General features: G+C 59.6%; 1 protein-coding gene across 5 annotated transcripts in view; it reads right to left on the reverse strand.

The window, feature by feature from the left end:
- The window catches only part of VAV2 (vav guanine nucleotide exchange factor 2), a 219,956-nt gene that overhangs the window by 33,425 nt on the left and 166,867 nt on the right, over window positions 1-19,664 (reverse strand). For all 5 annotated transcript variants that reach the window (XR_009215276.1, XM_032165581.2, XM_032165579.2 and 2 more), the window contains exons 5-9: window positions 15,348-15,450; window positions 12,330-12,428; window positions 10,504-10,572; window positions 9,349-9,449; window positions 1,026-1,125 (exon numbers count right to left, since the gene is read on the reverse strand). Coding sequence is in view for 4 of the 5 variants with exons in the window: in XM_032165581.2 (XP_032021472.1) it covers window positions 1,026-1,125; window positions 9,349-9,449; window positions 10,504-10,572; window positions 12,330-12,428; window positions 15,348-15,450 (472 nt within the window). In the remaining variant the exon portion in view is untranslated. The remainder of the gene's footprint in view (window positions 1-1,025; window positions 1,126-9,348; window positions 9,450-10,503; window positions 10,573-12,329; window positions 12,429-15,347; window positions 15,451-19,664) is intronic.

Genomic DNA, 19,664 nt, shown 5'->3' on the forward strand with positions numbered 1-19,664 from the left:
CAGAACCAGTCCACGCATCAGGTGTGTGCAGAGGGGCGGGTTCACCACACATGGCTCCCACCCTGCCTGTCTGCACTGGCCACACTGGGACGCAGTGAGACACGTGTGATGCTACAGGAACCCTCTTGGGGCGCCTGCTGGGCCTGCCTGGATGTGGCTTTGACTCTTCCGCCAGGCCAGGTCCTTTGGAGAAGGGCAGCAGGCCATCCCCCATTGACCGACCCCTCTCTGGTCTGGCCTCTGGGAGAAGAAAGGTGGGGCACCAACTTGCACTGAGCTGTGGGGCCACTCCCAGGAACCAGGGCGTTTCCCCATTCATTGACTGGACTTGGGGGGCATCGTTCATCTCCACTGGGGGGCCACGCTGCCTCTACCACTGCTAGAACCAGGGGGCTCTACACCAGGCTCCACGCAGAAACCGGGATGTACTGACCAGATGGAGCCTGGAAACTCCAGCTGGGAACAGGAGGGACCGGGAGGGGCTCATGTGAGAAACACTAGATGTTGATAGAGACTTGCCCTGGGCCTGGGGTGAGGATGGATGAGGGGTGGGTGGCCCCACAGTTCCCAGCAAATGTTACCCGGGGCGCCCTGGGGTCAGCAGAGGGCAGGATCAGGGGTCAGAGCCCCCAGTTGATAGAGACTCGCCCTGGGCCTGGGATGAGGATGGAAGAGGGGTGGGTGGTCCCACAGTTCCCAGCAAATGGCACCTGGGGCTCCCTGGAGTCAGCAGAGGCCAGGATCAGGGGTAAGCCAGAGCCCCCAGCTGTGTTAGATTCAGTCCCAAGGCCCTTTCTCCATGAGGAGTCTCGCTGTGTCCTGGCCTGGGATGGTGACCTCCACCCAACCCACTCCCCAACCCAACACAATGCAAAAAAGAAAAATCTACAAAAAACCATTACGTCACCACTCCCATCACCACCTTCCCAACAAATGGGCAAGAGAGAGGCTGGTACCTAACGAGCTCTGGCCTGCAAGCTGCAACTGTGGAGCCAGGGCCAGGGCCAACGCCCGGCAGGACTTACCTCGACTTTCTGCCTGAAGTCCTCCCGGCTGGCCAGCAGCTGGTTCAGCGTGTTCTGGGCGTGCTCCATGTGGCTGCAGTACTCCCCGTAGATCAGGAGCCTGCACACACACACACACACACACACACACACACACACACACGTTTAATGAGCAGCTCAGGGCTGCAGTGAGCCCGTCCATTTTTCCCAGCAGGCTATAGGTGCGCAACCAACAGGCCCTCCTCTGACAGCTCCCTGCGCGTGGACACATTCCACGGCCAGGAGGCTGCTCTCCCCTTCCCGAAGCTACCGGGCTGCAGGAGGGCTGCCGGTGTGCTGGGGGAGGAGGTGCCCGTGCTCTTCCTGAGTCCCAGGTGGTTCTAGATCAGGTCCTGGCTGGGATGCAGGGTGGAGCTCTCAACCCCCCATCCCACCCCCAAAAAGGGCCAACACTGGAGGAAAGACAAGCCCCTGACATCCCCCCCCCCCAGGAAGGACGACCCCAGGAGGGCTCAGAATCTTGCCCCCAGGCCCTGAGCACCGAGGCCTGCGCTGGCTCAGGGCTCAGGGCTCACCCTCGTGCTGTGCCAGGTGGGGAACCCCTAAGGGTCACCCTTGTTGCTTCTACATGGTGCCTGGATTCCACAAGCAGTGACAGCCCCCTCTTCACCAGGGATGCAGGCAGCCAGGTGGCCCCCGGACCTGGGAGGACCAGCAGGGTCTTGGGAGGACGCCCAGGAGGCCGGCCCTCGTGTCCTGCCGACCGCCGCCTCCTGGCCCCGGCATCGCTCCCTCCCAGCCATTCTGATTCCCACTTCAGTGCCTTGTGCTGGTCTCTTCAGCCACGGCACCTTCTCCCTCGTCCTGCACTGGGCCCACATCTCCACAAACTGGAACCCAGGGTTCCTGGCCTCTGGAGCCTCAGGGTCTCAGGACACCAGCCTGAAACTTCATCTTTAAAACCCTGTCACCCCACTGACAGGGCAGAAGAAGAAGAACCACGCCAGGTGACGATGTTGGTGACAACAAGGATGACAAGAGCCACCACTCACTGAGGCAGCTGCTGCCAGGTGCTTTGCCGACAAGCCTTATGACTTATTTGCCCATTTGTAAAGATGGGGGTGATTAGCCCCACTCTTCAGGGAGACTGAGGCCTCCATGAACTTGCTAGGAGCTGACAGTCTGGCCTGCAAGGCTGGGCCGGACCCAGCGTCCTGGTGATGTGCTCTCTGGCAGGGCTGCGTGTTAGTGTCTGGAGGCTTCCCTGGCCCGGGAAGCCCAGGGCAAGCTCTCGGGACCAGCTCACCATGGCCTCTGGGCCATTTTTCTTTCCATCATGAGAGCTGCTTTGCCACAGGGCACCCGGCCTGGGGCTCGGGGCGGGCAGCTGGGCCTGCAGCCCAGCTTCTGTGGAGGGCAGCCCTCAGGGAGAAGCGTTCCGATCGTGGGGTCTTGATGCAGGGACAGGTTTCCATCCAAGTGGCTCTGCCACAGGGGTCCCTAGACAGGCCCCGCTCCCCACACCTGTGGGGTTTTGGACCACACGATGCCCACTTTCTTCCCAACTCTGGAGTTCTGGGCTCGGAAGAACAGAACAGTGGCTGGGAACACATTTCCTGCCCAGGGAGCACGTCCCTTTGAGGCTGGCTCAGGCACAGGGACGGGCATCCTGACACACTTCCCACTCCCACAAACGCTCATGAGGCTGTCCTCACCATGGCCAGGGGCAACAGAGGCCCCGACACCCTCCCAGCGCCGCGTGTGGGGTCCGGTGACTGGTACCTCCTCAGGCCGCCCGAGAATCCTCCCTCACAAGCCTGCAGGGACACCTCTGGCATGCGAGGCTGACAGTCCACGACGCTGATAAAGGACCTGAATCTGCTCGAAGCTCACCCGGCCCAGCCACAGTCAAGCAAAGCACCCACGGCCGGTCCCACAGGGCCCACATGTGGGGCTTGCACGGGTGTGTCCCCACGGGTGGGTCCCGTGTCCACAGACCTGGGAGGTCTGCATGGAGGCATCACCATCACTGCAAAGGGCCTGCCTCCTGCCCGGTGCTGGGGCCGCATGTTGACCGGGAGCCACTTTAAATGGGAACCTGCCCCCTGGTTTCCACCTAAATGAGTCTGTTATTACACTGATCATTTTCATGTAAAAGTTGGTGAAAACCTATCATCTCTGGAAGCAATAGAGAAAAAGGGTTTTTCCCCTTTTAAAAAAAAAAAAAAAAAGAACAAAAGCTTCAGAAGCCCCTGGTAGAGTAGGAGTGGGGAGAAGGAACAGAGGGACATTTAAGAGACCACTGGACAGCCTCAAAGTGAGCAGACAAGACACTGACTCCCGGCAGCCGCCTGCACCTGCCCCGCTCCGGATCGGTCTTTTCTCCACCCGAAGAGAACAGTCAGAGCCATGCGCAGAAGACACACCACACACACTGGACACCACTTGGTGCCGGGACCTGGGCTGGAAGCTCTGGGACCATGACTATCTCCGTTCTACCCATAGGGACATTGAGGCTCAGAGAGGCCCGTAGCTGAGAAGGGAATCACGCCAGCAGTCACCAACCCGAAAGCCCAGGTCCTGGGGCTGTCCTGGGGCTGCACTGCTCTGCCTCCTGGCTGTGCCTCCCATCTGATGATGACACCAGACCAGAAGCTCGGCAGGAGGTCCAGGGGCACCCCAAACCCTAAGGCCCCCAGCCCACCCCTGTGGCCCCTTTGAAAAGTGCCCCTGACCTGGCCTGAGGACTCTAGGTGGGGAAGCCAGGGCAGGTGGTGAACCTCAAGACTTTCAGAGCTTCCCAAGACCGCCTGGAAGCGGGAGGACGAGTCTGGGCTGGGGAGAAGGAAAGCCAGAGCCCCCAGTGAGGGGTCCTCCCTGCATGGAGCCACGTCTGCTGCTGCTGGAGCCAGGGCCACGCTCGGGCCCGAGGGATCACGTGACACCACACTGCCTGACTTCCCACCAGGCCCCGCGCCACTGCGGACTCGGCTTCGAGCATTTCAGGTGAGTTGGGCCCAGTGATGGCCCCAGTCCCTCCCCGTCGAGGGAAGTCTTCATGTAGGTGGAAAAAGCACCCAGCTGAAGCCCAGCGGATAACATGCCGGGTGCCAGCAGCTTTAGTGTGGCCAAACCAGCTTTGTGAGCCCCGCCTTTCAATTCCATACCAGGTCACCTAGGCCCCAGGTTTAGGCAGACGAGGGGCCGGGGTGCAGATCCCAGCCTTACTCTCCTCACACCATGCCCTGCTGGGAACACCCACATCAGCCACAGCACAGCTGAGTTGGCAGCCTTCTCCACCTGGCAAACTTCTACTCATCCGTCAAAACTCTTCCCTGTCATTGCCCTTTCTTCACCTCAACCCCTGCCCCAGCAGGGCCAGAGGGAAAAGCAAGGAGATAGGTCAAAGGGCAGCAGGTAGAGGACTGTCCAAGGTCAGTGGGAGCCCAAAGAGGAGACTGCCCTGGGTGACCCCTGCCCACCAGCTCTGAGCTCCTGCAATGGGTCTCACTCCTCCCCATACCCCAGCACCCAGCCTGGAGCCCGCCTGCACCAGGCACTCACACACCGCTGTGAGTGGCCACAGCCACAAGCCTGGACACAGGTCCTTCTATCCATTTGGTAAAAGGATGCAGGGGGTTGGGGGTCGGGGGAATGGCAGACACTTGCAGCAAACAGGAGAACTACTTCTAGGTAAAGACAGACAGACCTCCATAAAGAGCCTGAAAGGGCCCTGGCCGTGGGATGTGCTTCACGCCTGGGCTCACTGCATCCTCACAGAAACACCACCTTCAGGACAGGGGCCCTGAGGCTCAGAGAGGTGACGTGACTTCTGAGGTCGCCCAGCGAAGGGGAACAGGGCCAGATTCCAAAGCGAATGCACGTGGCTCCCAACCCTGGCCCTCAGGGCCCCAGGGTGAGGCCTCTGCAGAGGGACACTCTCTCTCCATTGAGTCCAGAAGGACTCTCAAGGGGCCCGCGCCCTCTCTCACCTGACCCAGGTGCAGAGCAAATGCCAACACCTGCACACCCCCAGCCCCACTGACCACGGGCAGCTGGCGATGGAGAGGGCCTCGGACCAGAACTTGGCTGCAGTGGGTCCACCAAAGCCTCACACTGTGACCTTATTTGGTCATGATGCAGATGTAATCAAGGTAAGGACTGAGATGAGGCCATGCTGAAGGGAGGTGGCCCTAACTCCGATGAGAGTGGCCTCAGAAAAGGACACAGAGACGCGGGGAGGCCATGTGGAGACAGGGACAGAGAACGAAGCAGCCACAGCCAGGAACACCCAGAGCCCCCCAGCAGCTGCAGGACGTAGGAAGGACCTCCCTGAGCCTCTGCAGGAGGCATGACCCAGGCACACCTGGGCTTTGGCTCAGTGAGACCAGGAGTCTGGCCTCCAGAACGCAGACATCTCTGTTGTTTCAAGCCACCATGTTTGTGGTAATTGTTACAGCCAAGCCAGGTCACTCACACAGATGCCTTCACCCTCCGTCCCCACCACAGGACTTCTGAGCACCTGCCACATGCCAGGCAGCGTGGGCCAGAGTCCCCAGGGGGCACAGTCCAACGTTTCCCCGAAAAATGGAGAGAAAATGACAGTGACTCCAAGCCTATTGGAGGAAGTCAGTTAAGGAGGCAAAAGTTTACAGGCCTTAATTCTAACCACATTTACTACTGTTAAGAAAAAGGAGCCAAAACTTGGAAATAAGACAACACACACGGGCACACATGCACGCGCACACACACACACAAGCACACACACTTCATGCATTCCTAGTATGGTTGGAGCACCTCCCAGGGCAGCCTCCTCCTCCCCACCGCCCCTCCAGCTGACTCCTCCCCTGGAGAAACTTGTTCAGGTGCAAATGATTTCTGTCCTGATAGAGGACACAGCCCCAAACGTCCCCGTGTGGTCACCTTGTGAGGCACGGCCCGCTGTGTCCAGCATCCTGCCCGACCTCCCCTCTCTGCTGACAAGGTGTGTGGTTCCCTCGTTCGTGAGCTGACAGACCCGTGGCCCGAGCTCCGTGGGTATTTGTATGAGGGTTACGTTTTTTAACTTTCTGAGTACGTCAAATTCTGACCCCACCACACGGCGCACAAATGCCTCCTCCAGAGATGCCTCTCCTCTGCCCGTTTTCCTCCCAGTGTCACCTCCGCCTCCAGTCCACACAGCCCCAACCTCTCAAGATGCCCAGGGGCAGACCAGCACGGATTGAGGACCACAGGCCATGGGCTCAGGTACGGACCAAGGATGCAGGAACAAGCGGGTGCACGGCTGAGCTGCCAGCTCTGGCCTCCGTTCCCCATCTGGGAAGTGGGGCTTAGACAGGGCGGGAGCTAAGGCTTCTTGACTTCAGAGCTTCCCAAAGGCAGCCCTGCCAGAGGAGGTGGCCAAGCCAACCCCTACTGGCGTTTTTGAGGTGGACCATGGCCAGGGACTCTCCCTGCAGGCCGTACCCCGGGACCACCCAGCCTTGGGCTTCGGGTAGGAACCATCCAGAGGACAGCCTCACTCGTTCCAGGATTCTGAGCGGAGGTCTCCGCGCACCAAAGCGCTCGCCTGTCTCGGATCCTTCATCTCCAAACGTGCTAGGAGATCCACGCAGCCCCGGGGGAGGAGGGCGTGGCCTTCGTCTTGTTCTGTTCTGCATTCCTCCCAAAAGCGTTTGTGCAAAGCTCCACAGAGAGCTCCTCTTGAAAGCCAGTCCGTAGCCTCCTGCAGGGCTGCCAGCTCCCTGAGGCCGTTCCCTTTGTAGCTCTCCTGCCCCTACGTCCCCATATGCCCCCGCTGCCCCCAGCATGACTCACTGCCCCACTCAAGGAAGCCACCAGGAGCTGGACTCCAGACCCAGCCTGGCCAGCCCCAGCCACAGAGAAAAACCACATGGCTTTGTCTTATGTCCACAGCTGCAGAATGCAAGCTCCTTCCCAAGGCCCAGTGTCCCTCTGGGTGGGAGATGCCCCCTATTAGGCCCAGAGGGCAAGGCTAAGAGGAGCTCCTGCCTTGTCTGAGGACCAAGGCTGCATTCATGAAAGTATAACCTCAAAAAGAGGGAGGTGACTGTCTCCTGCCACTCAGTGCTGGTCATGCCACACCGGGATGCTACTCCACCCTTCACCCCCAACGAGCTGCCAGGACCCTGTCACAAAGCCCTTCAGCAGCTTCCTCGTGCTCTCGCTTAAAAAAAGAAAAATTCTAAATCCTTCCCTTGGCCTGGAAGCCCCTGCAGGACCCTCCAGCCCTTCCTTGGAGAACCACCCCTTTCCTACTGGGCTCGTGCCTCTCACCTTCCCCTGAGCTTCTGCTCCCCAACCCGCCTTGCCCCGCCTCTGGAGGACTGTGCTCAGGGGGACACGTCCTCAGCTGTGCAGCCCTCATGGGTCTCCTGGGCTCTCCAGCAACACCACAGCCCCCCTGGAGCTCCTCTGTCTTGTCTTGGTTCTCATCCATCCCACCCAGCGAGAGGCCAGTAGCTCTGTTCACTGGGTGTCCTCTGTCCAGAGCTCAGGAGCTGTACACAGCAGGAACCTTATAAAACTTCAGGACTCAGCCAGCAAGCGAGAACCAGGACCTTGGGGCTGACTCCAAAATGAGAGGAAAGGGGCAGAAAAGCTGGATGCTGGGATGGAACCACGATGATTTGGTGATGAGCTCTGATGAAATGCTGACAGCCTCTTCCCCAAATAGACCCCAACTGACGTGTCTCGCCACGCGCCTCGCTGCCAGGGACAGAGCCGCCCGACCACAGAACTCTTGGGTCGGGCTTGTGACTGGATGTGCTGCCTGCACTGCAGTGGCGCTGCAAGGCGGAGATGCCTGCTGTTCCTCGGCGGGAACCACGCCTGCAAGGTCCTGCTGGTAGGACAGGGCCAGGGGTGTCGCCGGGCAACCTGACTGCGGAGGAAGGCTCCTGGGAGAGGGCAGGTTATCCACCCTGTCACTCTACCACACAGCCAGCCATTCCTGCTCCAGGGCTTCAGCCTTTAATGGGCCTCGAAGCAAACCACGCCTCATCCGTGGCTCCCTCCCTTCCTGGCCAAGGGACAGCATGAACAAGGCGCTGAGAAGGTCCGCTGTACCCCACACCTGCCGAGGACTGGGCCGACAGCCAGTGCGACCTGCTGGCCGGGCACTATCGGCTGGGGGCAGGTTAGGGAGCTGTCCTCCCCCGACCCCTGCCCACTCTTACCCCTCCGGGGCTGGCCAGTGTGCTCACACCTGCTGGGCCTCGTCAGCTCTCCTGGTCCCCTCTGCCACCTGACCACAAGCACTGCCTGCTCCCTCGCATCTCTGGGAACCCTCCAAGCCATGGCCCCTGGAGAGCAGGCTCCGGGACCCTCCCCACAGGGAAGGGGGGAGCGCCTTTCCTGGAGCTAGGGAGCAACGGGGAAGCACCAGCAGGGTTTCCCAGGCAACATGCCTGAGAACCCAGCCCTGGGCCTGTCCCCGGCTGCCTGGACAGGGAGGGGTGCGAGCTGTGCTGACGACCACCTGGCGGATGACGCAGGGGACCCTCCTAGAGATGAGGGAGAGATGGACCTGGGCGCCCAATGCCTGGGCCCAGGGCCACGTGGTAAGATCACCTGTGGAGTCTTCTATACCTCCCCAGCCCCACAGCAGACCCTTCCAAGAGTGGACCCCAGACATGGTATTTGTAACAAGCTCCCCAGTGGCTCTAGTGAGCAGCCAAGTTCAGGAAGCATTAGCATAGACCCCTTCGGGCTCCTCCAAAGGATCCCCGAGGGACAGAGAGCTTGGCACCGTCCCCTGATGGGGCTCTCTTGAGACTTCCGTAGCTGGAAACGCCATCTCCCCAGCCTCCGACAGCCTGGGCATCGTCTAAGCTCCAGAAATGCCATCTCTCTTGCCTCCGGCAGCCTGGGCATCATCTAAGCCCCAGAAACGCCACCTCCCCAGCCTCTGACAGCCTGGGCATCATTTAAGCTCCACGTGCCACCTCCTTTCATCCTTGTCCACATCCTAACTTTAAAGAACCAGCCACAAAGGCGCAGAAGGGAAAAGTGGGAGCCCGAGATCTCCGCTGGGACAGCCGAGCCACTTGGATGGCCACACCCCTCACAGCCAGTTAGAAACGTACAGAACCCCAATCCTGCCCCTGCCGAGCTCCCAAAGGGCAGGAGGCTCTGCACCCTCTCCATCAACCAGGCTGCAGCTCGGGGTAGGCGGCATCCTCAACAGGGGTCCAGAGGGGGCGGCCCCTTCCTCGGGACACCCCAAGAGTCCCACTTACACAAGAGTCCCACTTGTGTAAACTCTCCCACAGACGGGGGGTGGGGGGGCGCCAAGGAGCCCCAGGGGCCGGCAGCTACTCACCTTTCCTTGAAATCGAGAAAGACCTTGGCCAGCGTGCTGCCCCCCACCATCATGGACACGTCGATGGCCCTCAGGAAGCTGTGATGCACCTTAATCAGGTCCTGGGTTGAAAACGAGCCGTGAGTGCCCGGCCAGGCTCACCCAAGGCTAGATGGGAGCGCCACCCTTAATGCACCCTTGTGGTTCTGTGGTTCCTGTCAAGGGGGTGAGGGGCGCGGGTGCTGGGCCTGCACCCCACATCTCTGTGCATGCCAGGGTATGATTGGTAGAAGGTTCTCTGGCGATGGCGCACAGAGGAGCCAGTACGTGTGGGAGGGAAGCCGCCCACAGCCCGCATCAGCCCATCCGACACGCAGCGGCCGACTGGGGGCAGGCTCTGCAGACAGAGTGGGGCGGCACAGCGCAGTACTCCTGTGCTCAGGCCGCACCCGGGGACCCCCATCCCTGCCCAAGGCCTCTGTCTGTCTGTGGTCCTCCATCCTGGCCACAGTTCAAGGACAGATGAACTCTAGGTCAGAGGCACAGACTACAGGAAACTCTGGGGTCCAAGCCAGCCTCGTCTAGGTCAGCGTCACCAGAGTCCACCCTTGCAGCTAATGAGACGCCCAGGGAGGCAGGACACAGCCACTGCATGGACTGCTGGCACTTGTGGCCGCCAGGCCAGGAGGAAGGGCCAGGAGCAGCATGTCCCCAGAGGAAGCCCACCCATGCACTGCCGCCGGAGGCTGGTGCCAGCGCCCTGCTCTGCTAACCACGTCAAGGTGACTCTTTGCATGGGGAACTGCCTTTCTATGACTGCGTTCAGACACCCGCAGGGCAGGCGAGGGGGTCTGCTCAAAGGGGTGGAGGGACACGTTTCTCTCTGGCCGCTGACAAAAACTTCATTTATATTCTCAGGGTCACCCGTGCCTCCAGCCACGCACGTCAGTGCCGCCCTCACCCGCAGACAAGCGGAGCCCAGAAACCTGCTACCCTGGCTCCTAAATCCAAAGACCCTGGAGACAGCGGTGGGGGCTCCTCCTTCTGGCCAGCACGAGCCACCACGGAGCCACAGGGGTGCAGCTCTCTAAGGCCCTGAGGACAGCAGGACATGTGTGGCCAGTGCCAAGTTAGGGCCCACAGCTTGGCATGAGCGAGGAGGACAGGGACCCTTACCTCCAGGTTAATGAAGACAGCCGCCATGTCCGCCGGGCTCAGCACCAACCGCAGGGGGCTCATGTAGTTCTGGAAGATAGAAGTCCACCACTGCCACCCTGCTGCTGCTGTCGCCCCCCATCTCAAGGTCACAGCTGCCAGGGGAGGGTCCTGAGGGCAGCTCCGAGGCAGGCACTGGGGTGCTCCATGCTTACTGAGGTGCACCTGTGTTCTGGCCACATCGGGCTCCATTCTTTGGGGGTGAGTGCAGGGCAGGGAGGTGCGGGGGGTAAGATTCTAATGCTCCCATCGTGATGGGGGCAGAGTCCTGTGGTGGCCACTCACACACAGGGTGGACTTGGGTGCTATGGCTGCCCTGAGGTGGGCGTTGGGGTTGTGGCTTGCGGTGAGGGGCTGAGACTCAGGAGGCAGGGGCATCACCTGCGGGGACTCTCTGGGTGGACAGGGCCATGGTCCCCACCCAGCACTCAAACACTGAGCTTGCGCTCCTGAGCATGACCCCAAAACTATCATCCAAAGGGATGCTCTCCACCCTGAGGAGTGTGGCGGCAGCGGGGCAGGCTGTGGACGAGACTCCTCCTGCTCCAGCCTCAGGTGGGATGTGAAGTGACGTGTGAGGCTGCCGACCCGGCTCTGGAGGCCCGGGGAGGCCCTGCCACCCTCTCCTCTCCTGCTCCCCGAGTGGCTCCTGGTCAGGGCAGCCAGCAGCTCTGCAGGCATCCTCTGGGCCCAGCTGCTGCACCGCTCCTTGGCCACCACGTGGCACAGAGAGCATCGTCCGAGCAAACACACCCAGTGGCAGCCCCAGGCCAGGTGGAGACAGACCCCAGGAGCCCTCCTGCTTTCTGTGGCAGCACTCAGCTGTGGAGGGATACAGAGGCCGGCAGGACCCCAGCAGAGGCCGACCTCAGAGCCAGGATTCTCAGAAGCCAGGGCATGGGCAGGGCTTCGAGAGAGCTGGAAGGACCTGGGCCAGGGTGTACAGATGTCCATGCAGAAAGGCCGCTGGCCAAGGACCAGAGGGTGGGGCAGCAGGAGGGGGCCCGGCTGGAGCAAGGCCAGCCTGGGCCCAAGGGGGCAGCCCAGGTCTCCTGGCTGAGGGCACCACGGCCACCCTGGACCCCACGCCATAACCAGAGGATAGAAATGAGACTCCAGCTTAAAAACAATGCTGGCTTTTCTCCCCAGTAAACACTGGCAGTTGGTAACGAAGACTCAGAAGTGCTGGGGCAACGTCCCAGGGCCAGGCCGACCAGGCGCCTACAGGAGGCCCAAGTGGGGGAGGGGGGGTGAAGGCCAATCCTCAGCCTTCTAGGAGCTCAGCAGGCCAGCGGGAGAGAGGACTCAGATGCACAAGGGTGGAACAGCTGGGCAAGGAGCTTGGAGTCTCCAGCTCTGGTCACTAGGCCCAACCATGCCTTGTGCAGGACACTCCCAGCCCCCATGGGAGCTTTGTTCCATTTTACAGAGGGGGAGGCTGAGTGTGGAGAGGCTGTGGGGTGGGGGGGAATATGCGAGGAGCTAGCTCAGTGCCTGCCTGAGAGCAAGGTTCAGGGGCTGAAGCCGTAATCCCACCCCAATTAAGCTCAGAGGAGGAGCGGGGACAGGTGCAGGCTGGGACTTCAGGGGCTGCAGAGGAAAGGAGAGGGCACCCTCCTTTTGGGTAGGGGGTACCTGGAGGCAGAGCTGGGAGGGCCACCAAGTCTCCTTCCCCTGTCAGAGAGGCCCTATGGCCCTGCCTCCGGAATGCACTCCCAGGAGACGGGTGGCCCTGTAGTGACCACAGTGGCTGCTGCCATTTTCCGGAGGCCGCCGCCTGCCCTCACCTTCTCAATGTCCTCCAGGGTGCGGTAGTACTTGGCCTCGGTCTCCTGGATCTCCAGCAGGCAGCAGTTCCTCTTGTCATCCTCAGTCATGCCCATTTTCTAGAGGAGGGAAGGGGGCGTCAGCAGGATCCCATGGGCCTGGCCACCTGCCACCTGCACGTTTGCACCATGACACCCGGACACCTCTGCAAAAGAGGACACCTCCTCGGGTTTGGCCACGAGGTCACTGAGTGTGCAGTGCTGCAGCCAGATGGGTGACAGAGAGGGCCAACCCCTTCCCATCCATTTTGCAGATGAAGAAACTGATGCACGGGGAGGTGATATGACATGGGGACAGTGCCAAGGAAGGCTTGGAGGCAGGGGCTTCTAGAATCCCAGGCTCCTACTCCTCTGATTCTGAATCTCAATTCTTCACCAGACTGGGGCGAGGGCCTCAGAAGCTACCTCCTCTAGCACAGGAACAGGAGTGACTTGCTAAAGCACCTACTGCGTGCATTAAGTCCTCCCTATATGGCAGACTGTGTGCTCGGCTCCATGCAGGCCACATCCACCACTGCACATCTCAGTACCAGCCACCTGCAGGCTGGACTCTTCCCCTGAGTGTCCACTGGTTTCTAGCCAGGGGGCCTGAGATGACCCACCGCCGCTGGCAGGGTCCCTGGGGCCTCCTCCAGAGCAGGGCCTGCCCCCACCTCTGGTGGAATGTGGCCGGGACAGGACTGTTCAGAGATTGCCTGGCCAGTGGTCCAGGGTGAGGTGACAGGTGGGGTCACTGTGGGGCAGTGGTGGATTTTCCCGACACTGTCTTTAAGGTTCTGTCTAGGCTGGGTGAACCCCATCTGTCAGAAGGCTCTGGAGAAATGGTGCTGTGACCCACAGCGCTCGTGTCGGCCCTAAGACCATCATCCTCCAAGAAATCTCCAAGGGTCCCCTTGGGTCTGCCAGGCTGCAGATCTCTAAGGCAACGTGCAAGATGGGGCTGGTGGTACAGGACCACGGGGGTGCCGAGGGTCTGTGATGCCCGAAGTCATGTGTGCCTGACCATGTCTCCCTGGGGGCAGGGTCCTGAGTTTTCTCAGAGAGGTCTGAGACCTCCCTGAAAGGTCAAGAAGATGGCGCAGGCAGGACGTCCCCAACCTCCCCTTCCAGGCCACTCACCTGCATGTATCTAATCTGCAAGCGTGGAGAAAGAACCAGAAACAGCGCCAGTTAGCAGGGCCCACGCTGTCCTGACAAGCTGGGCCTGAGACATCAGGAACACCACCCCACAACCAGCTAACAGACCCAAAGCCACATCACAGCTCCCTGGGCTGCCCAGCTGGGCAGGGCGATGGCTCATGGGCCAGAGCTCCCACAGCAGCCCCCCTACCCAGGCTCTGGAAATGGCACCTGCCATCCTCTGGCTTCATCTTCCTTTGGGGAAGTCACCATCTCTATGACCTTCTCCTGGGGCTGTTCAGAGAGCTCCAGACATGACAGGGAAGGACATGGAAGCAGCTGTTTTATCTCAGAGAACCCTGGCAGGAAGCAGGAACTGCCCCTTGCCCCCAGCCCCTGCCTGGATGGACTGGACAGCTCGAGACCAGCGGGACCAGTGCTGGGCATGAGGACGCTGTGCAGGGCGCTATTCCCCAGCCTGGCAGGTTCTGTGGACACTCCATGTCCTTTCACGTGCGTTTTCTCAAACCTGGTTTCTTCAGAACCAGGGACAGCAGCAGGCTCCATGGAGCACCCACTCTCACCAGGCACGGATGGGGGTCTCGAGAGAGAGGGCCTGCATGATCCAGGGCCAGGATTGCCCACACAACCTCACAGACAACGCACCCACCTGCTGAAGTTTACCCACGGGATGCCCAGCTTTCAAGCAACTTGGGGAGTGAACTGGCCTTGACCAGTCAGAGCTCATTCCCAAGTCCAGACGGCTCACCGGCCACCTCGGGACCTCTCAGGCCAGCTCTGGGAAGGCGAGGGGAGCCCCCAGCAGCAGAGCTACGGCTCAGCCTTCCAGCCCTAACAGCTACCCAGCCAGGCTCCCCGGGAAGGCAAACTGGAGGTCCTGCTGCCTCCACAAAGGGCCATCATCCCTGAGGGGAGACCCCCCAGTAACGGCAGGGAACAAAACTCAGCTCGAGACCCTTCAAGGACAAGCAGAGAAACCTGCTCTTAAGAGTCAGTTTGGGGGCTGTGAGACCCCCAGCCGTGCACCTGCCTGTCTCTCCCAGCAGGATGCCAGCAGAGAGGGCAAGCCCTCTTTAGGGATTTGTTTCCCCAGCTTTCTGCCTCTCCACCACCAGCTGGTTACTCCCACACTAAAGGAAAACACTGCAATCAGCTTTTTGAGAAATTTCCCACTTCTCTTCGGGGGAAGCCAATGGCATCAAAAGCCTCCACGGTTGGCAAGTGGCATCTCACCCACTCTCGGGAGCCTGGGGGTCCGAGGGCCTGTGACCTGCCCCACCACCAGGTCCCTGTCTCCTCATTCCAGCCCCGCTGGATCCCCACCTTCCACACAGCAGCTGCTGGAAATAAACCCACGCAGAGCAAACTGGCGTCCGAGAGATTATTCGCCAGTGCCTGCTTGGAAATAAACATCCTCCAAACATAAAAGATGCACAGCTGGCTAATTGGGCCAATATCGGTCTCATCATTCTCCACACAAAAGGGGGAAATGATACGTGCTGTTACATCATGTGCCAAGTTACTATCTTAAGGCTCCCTGGGCAGGAAGGACTGAGGGTCCTGCAAACCCTTGGAAGGAGAATCCCATGGCAACACAGGCGGGGGTCATGACAGTGGTGGTGTCACCTCTGGGGCACCTGAGAACATCTCCATAGAGAGGAAGGGCACAGAGTGGACCAGGAGGCAGCGAGGGTTTCCAAGGATGCTCCTCAGAGGAGCCCCACATGGGGACTGGGAAGGACGGTTCGGTATTGTGTGAAGCAAGGGCCAGGCTGCTCTTCGAGGGAAGGGAAGGGAGGGGTGGGGAGGGAGGGGAGGGAGGAGCGGGGCAGGGCTCACCATGGGCTGCTGCACCTCCACCTTGATGATGTCCTCATAGATGTCGTCCCCTCCATCCTCACACGGGACGCAGTCGTAGATGTCCTCCCCCAGGTCATGCTCGCTGTACAGGAGGGGGCAGGTTAGAGGGGAGGGGAGGCTCCCGCCACCCTGACCGGAGAGTCGCAGACCACGAGGGTCCACGAGGGACGCAGGCGGCTGGGGCCACAGTGAGGTCACCTGCCCAGGCCTCAGTCTACAAAATGGGGTGGGCCCCACCTGCAGGGCATCTGTGAGTGTGAACTGGGCAGCGTAGGGAGCATCCCCCAGCGTTCTGCCTTCTGCCTCCACAAGGTGCATTTCAGAGGGATGTGCCAGGACAAGGCCCCCACTTCTCCAGCCCTTTGGTAAATGCTGGGGACGCATTCCAGAGGTCCAGGGACGGGACCCCGGCCTTCACCAGAATCTTCCCGCCCCCACCTGACGGGAGCACCCAGCTCCTGCCTCCAGACCAGAAGCCCCTCTCCCCCCACCCAAGGCTGTGACCCGGAGACCTGAGTGCTTCCAGCCCAGCCCTGGCTCTTCCAGTCCTTGGAGCCAAGGTGCAAAGGTTCCAGGTACATGGAGGGTGACCCGGAGTTTGTCATTTGCCTTCTGAAACCACAGCCAAAGAAATTCCCACCAAAATCTAATACAACGAAGCTTTGTTTTAGCTCACGGTCCTACTCCAATAAGCCACCCCTCTGCCTGCAGGACTCAGTTCACGGGCCACCTCCCACCCACCAGGATCCCCGCTTGGTCTGTGATCTGGACTCTCGCAGGCGCTCGAGTACTCGATGCAGCTCCGTGGCTACATTTCCAGTGACTGTGAGTGGCAGCGGATGAGCCTGGCCCCTCCCCACACTGGGCTTCCTCAGCCCTCCTGACGCTCCACACCTGACCTACTGGGGCCCAGCAAGTCTTTCATTGAATCAGTAACTGAGCCAATCCAACCACCCCCTGTTCCCACAGGCCCCGTTGGGAGCTCACTGCACCTGGGGGCGGAGGGGCAGGAGCTACCCCAGGCCCAGGCCGGTTGTGTATTCAGTCCTGCAAGCCCTCACCCCTGCACAAGGACGCATCTCACAGCTTGGGCTCAAAGTGGGTGGCAAAGTTCACTGCTAGAAGGACGGAAATAAATGCAGAGCACCCCCTTCCACTGCCACCATAGCCAATACACAGGGAGGCGAGGCAGGACGGAAGCCGGGGCAGGAACAATCCCTGCGGTACTCAGGAACGGGCTCCCCAGCCACGCTGTATGCCACGGCCTCACCCCAAACCTTGCCTTTGAATATCAGCTGTCGCCTTTTAAGGCTTGGGTTGGGGAGGACCATTCAAGGCCTACTTGAGAGAGGGAGGGCCCGTGTGCATTCGAGGAAGGCCCTCAGCACCTTCCCTGGAGGACACGCTGCAATGCACAAGCCACACGGCGTCCGTCTGTGGGCGAAGCATCTGTGCATCTCTAGAGGGGAAGCCGGGGGCGAGCCCAGCTCCTGCCTTGTGGAGCCTCCCGCAGGCAGGTGGGCAAAGGAGGTGGAGGAAGCTGTCGCTCCGGGTACTTCATTTTCTGCACCACTACAGTCGTGAGTGAGGCAGATGAAAGCCGGCCAGAGGAGCAAAGCTGGCAGAGGGCAGATGGCCCTGGGACAGCCTGGGCTGATGGAACCCTCCAACCAGCATTCAAAGAGCCACCCACCCATGGGCAAGGCCCTCTGTGTGCCAGTGCCTGTAGAAAAACAGTTATTCTTTTGGGCCTCACAGAATCCTTGGCGGTAACAGCACTGTGGCCATTGTGCAGATTAAAACAAACACACTGAGGTTAAATGGCCAGCAAGGGGCAGGGCTGCGGCCCTCGCTCACCATCCTCTCCTCTCTCCCCACCCGCCCTCCATCGTGAGAGGTCCATCCGGGTGTCGCTCAGCCGTGCGGGAGAACTGAAGCCAGGGTAAAGGCAGCCATCAGACGGGCTGGGCCCACATTCTGGTGACAGAGGCTCCCCTGGGAACAGACATGAAGGCAGGAAGGGTGTTTGTGAGCTCACAGGTTTTCTTACCCATCTCAAAGGTCTGTCCCCAGCCAGGTTCGGCGACTGCCTTAGAAACTGTCACCAGCGATGACACAAATCACCTCCCCTGCCTCTCCAGATGCTGTCCCCAAGGACACAGCCCCAACCTCTCTGCCCACCAGGCTACCAGGGACGCGGGCAAGTGACTGCAGGGGTTGTTCTCAGCGGCTGCCAGCCACCCCACGTTTCCGTCACGAGGCAGAGCGAGGCTGGCGGCAAAGCCTCTGTCGAAAACTCTTGACAGTTGGAGGCGAGGCGAGACAGGGAAGCTTCCAGGCTGCTGAACGAGACAACTCAAGGGCAGATGAGGCCACTCAGACTGTCTAGAGACAGACGTCAGCTTTTGTCCAACAGGCCAGGTGGAAGGAAGGGGGTTGGCCGTGAAATGCTGCAAGAGCTGATGACATGGATCAAAAACGGCTGCAAGCCGGACCTGGACAGGGGCCTGGAGGTCGTCCCGTGCAGGGATGGCAAACGGCCACACTGTGGGGCGTCCCCACAGAGCCCAGGGCTCTCCCCCACCACTCAGGAGCCTGTTCATAAAGGCCCCGGTGCCGCCCCCATCACGGGTCGACCAGAACCGGCTGCTGACGACAAGCAACATCTTTCCTCTCCCCGAGGAGCCCCAGGCTTGTCACGGTGCAGATGGGAAAGCCTAGCCCGGGCTGCTGCAGGTCTCTCGGATGCCATGGACACACATCCTTCACTCATGCCTCCCACCGCAGTGGCCTCACACTGCCATTTGCTGAGTTATCTATGACGTGCCCGGCTCTGACAAAGCCTGAGCATATTTCGGGAAATACAGGACACGATCCACTGATCCCGGGATGGAAGAGGCACGAGCTCCATCCCGAGCCCAAACATATTAAGGAGGGAGAGGATAGGGAAGGCTGGGATGGTCAGAATCTTCCTGAACAGATGAGACTCGAAAGATGCTTTGAAGCCCGGGTGGACCTAGAAAAGGGGTGTGGAAGGCAGAGTCCCCCGCCCGCCTCCCTCTTCCCTGGCCTCATCTTGAAGTCAGAATTGTCACGCCCGGATCTAGGTACAAGTCCACGTCTATGTAGCACCCGCTGCGTCTGAAGCTTGGTGAGAAATGCCAAGCACAGGGTTCTCACACTATTTTTGCTAAGCTTTTTAAGGATCAAAATACACCCTTAGTGGTAGCTTTCTGACAAGTGGATACACCTGTGTCACTCATGCCCTCCCATATCATAGAGCATTTTCATCTCACCGGAGCTCCTGCCCTTCCCCATCAGTCTCCTTCCCGCCCCCAGCAACCACCCTTCGGACTGTTCTTCACCACAGACGAGCCTTGTCTGTAGAATGTCAATGTTGTCATGCATTGAGACAAGCCTCGTCTGTAGTAATGTCAACGGTATTGTGCGTTAGATTTGTTTTTGTGCCCGGCTTCTTCCCCTCAACATCGGATCTTGTTTGAGACACATCCATTCGGACTTGCCCACATCTGCAGCTCATTCCTGCTTACTGCCGAGTACTAATCCACGGCATGAATAACAACGTGTTACCCATTCTCCTTCTTGATGGACATTTGGGTTGCCTTCAAGTTTTTGGTTATTGTGAATAAAAGCTGCTATAAGAGCATTCAAGTTGTGTGTGTGTGTGTGTGTGTGTGTGTGTGTGCGCGCGCACGCATGTGTGGTGGGTGGGGGGTTACGCAGGCTTTCTTTTCCTTTGGAAACAAAATTCCACTAGGAGTGGAACTGATGGTCAAAGGGGAGGTCTCGACTCAACCTCATAAGCAGCTGACAAATGCTTTTCTAAAGTGGGTGCATTCCACGCCCCCAGCCAGCAGCGCTCACCAGCCCCAGCTGCTCCACATCCTCGTCAGCTTCTGCTGTTGCCAGTCTTTTTCCATTCAGACCCCAGAGTGCGTGTGGAGTGAAACAGAACTGTGGTTCTATCTGGCACTTTCCTGATGGCTAATGCTCCAGGAGGTCTTCTGTGTCCTTACTGTATACCTTCCTTCGTGAAGAGTCTGTTCAAGACTTTCGTCCACTTCTAAAAATTGGTTGTCTGTCTTCTTATTGAATTCGGTGAGTTCTTTACATATTCTGGATACAAATCAGGTATGTTTTGTGATTCTTCCCCCAGTCTCTAGCTTGGCTATTCATTTTCTTAATGATATTCGAGCATTCACCTTTAATTTAATAAAGCCTAATTTATCACATCTTTCCTTAGTCGCATCCTGGCTCTGTCCTGTGTCCTAAGAA

This window comes from Hylobates moloch, unplaced genomic scaffold (genome assembly GCF_009828535.3).
Source record: "Hylobates moloch isolate HMO894 unplaced genomic scaffold, HMol_V3 SCAFFOLD_10, whole genome shotgun sequence".
Lineage (NCBI taxonomy): Eukaryota > Metazoa > Chordata > Mammalia > Primates > Hylobatidae > Hylobates > Hylobates moloch.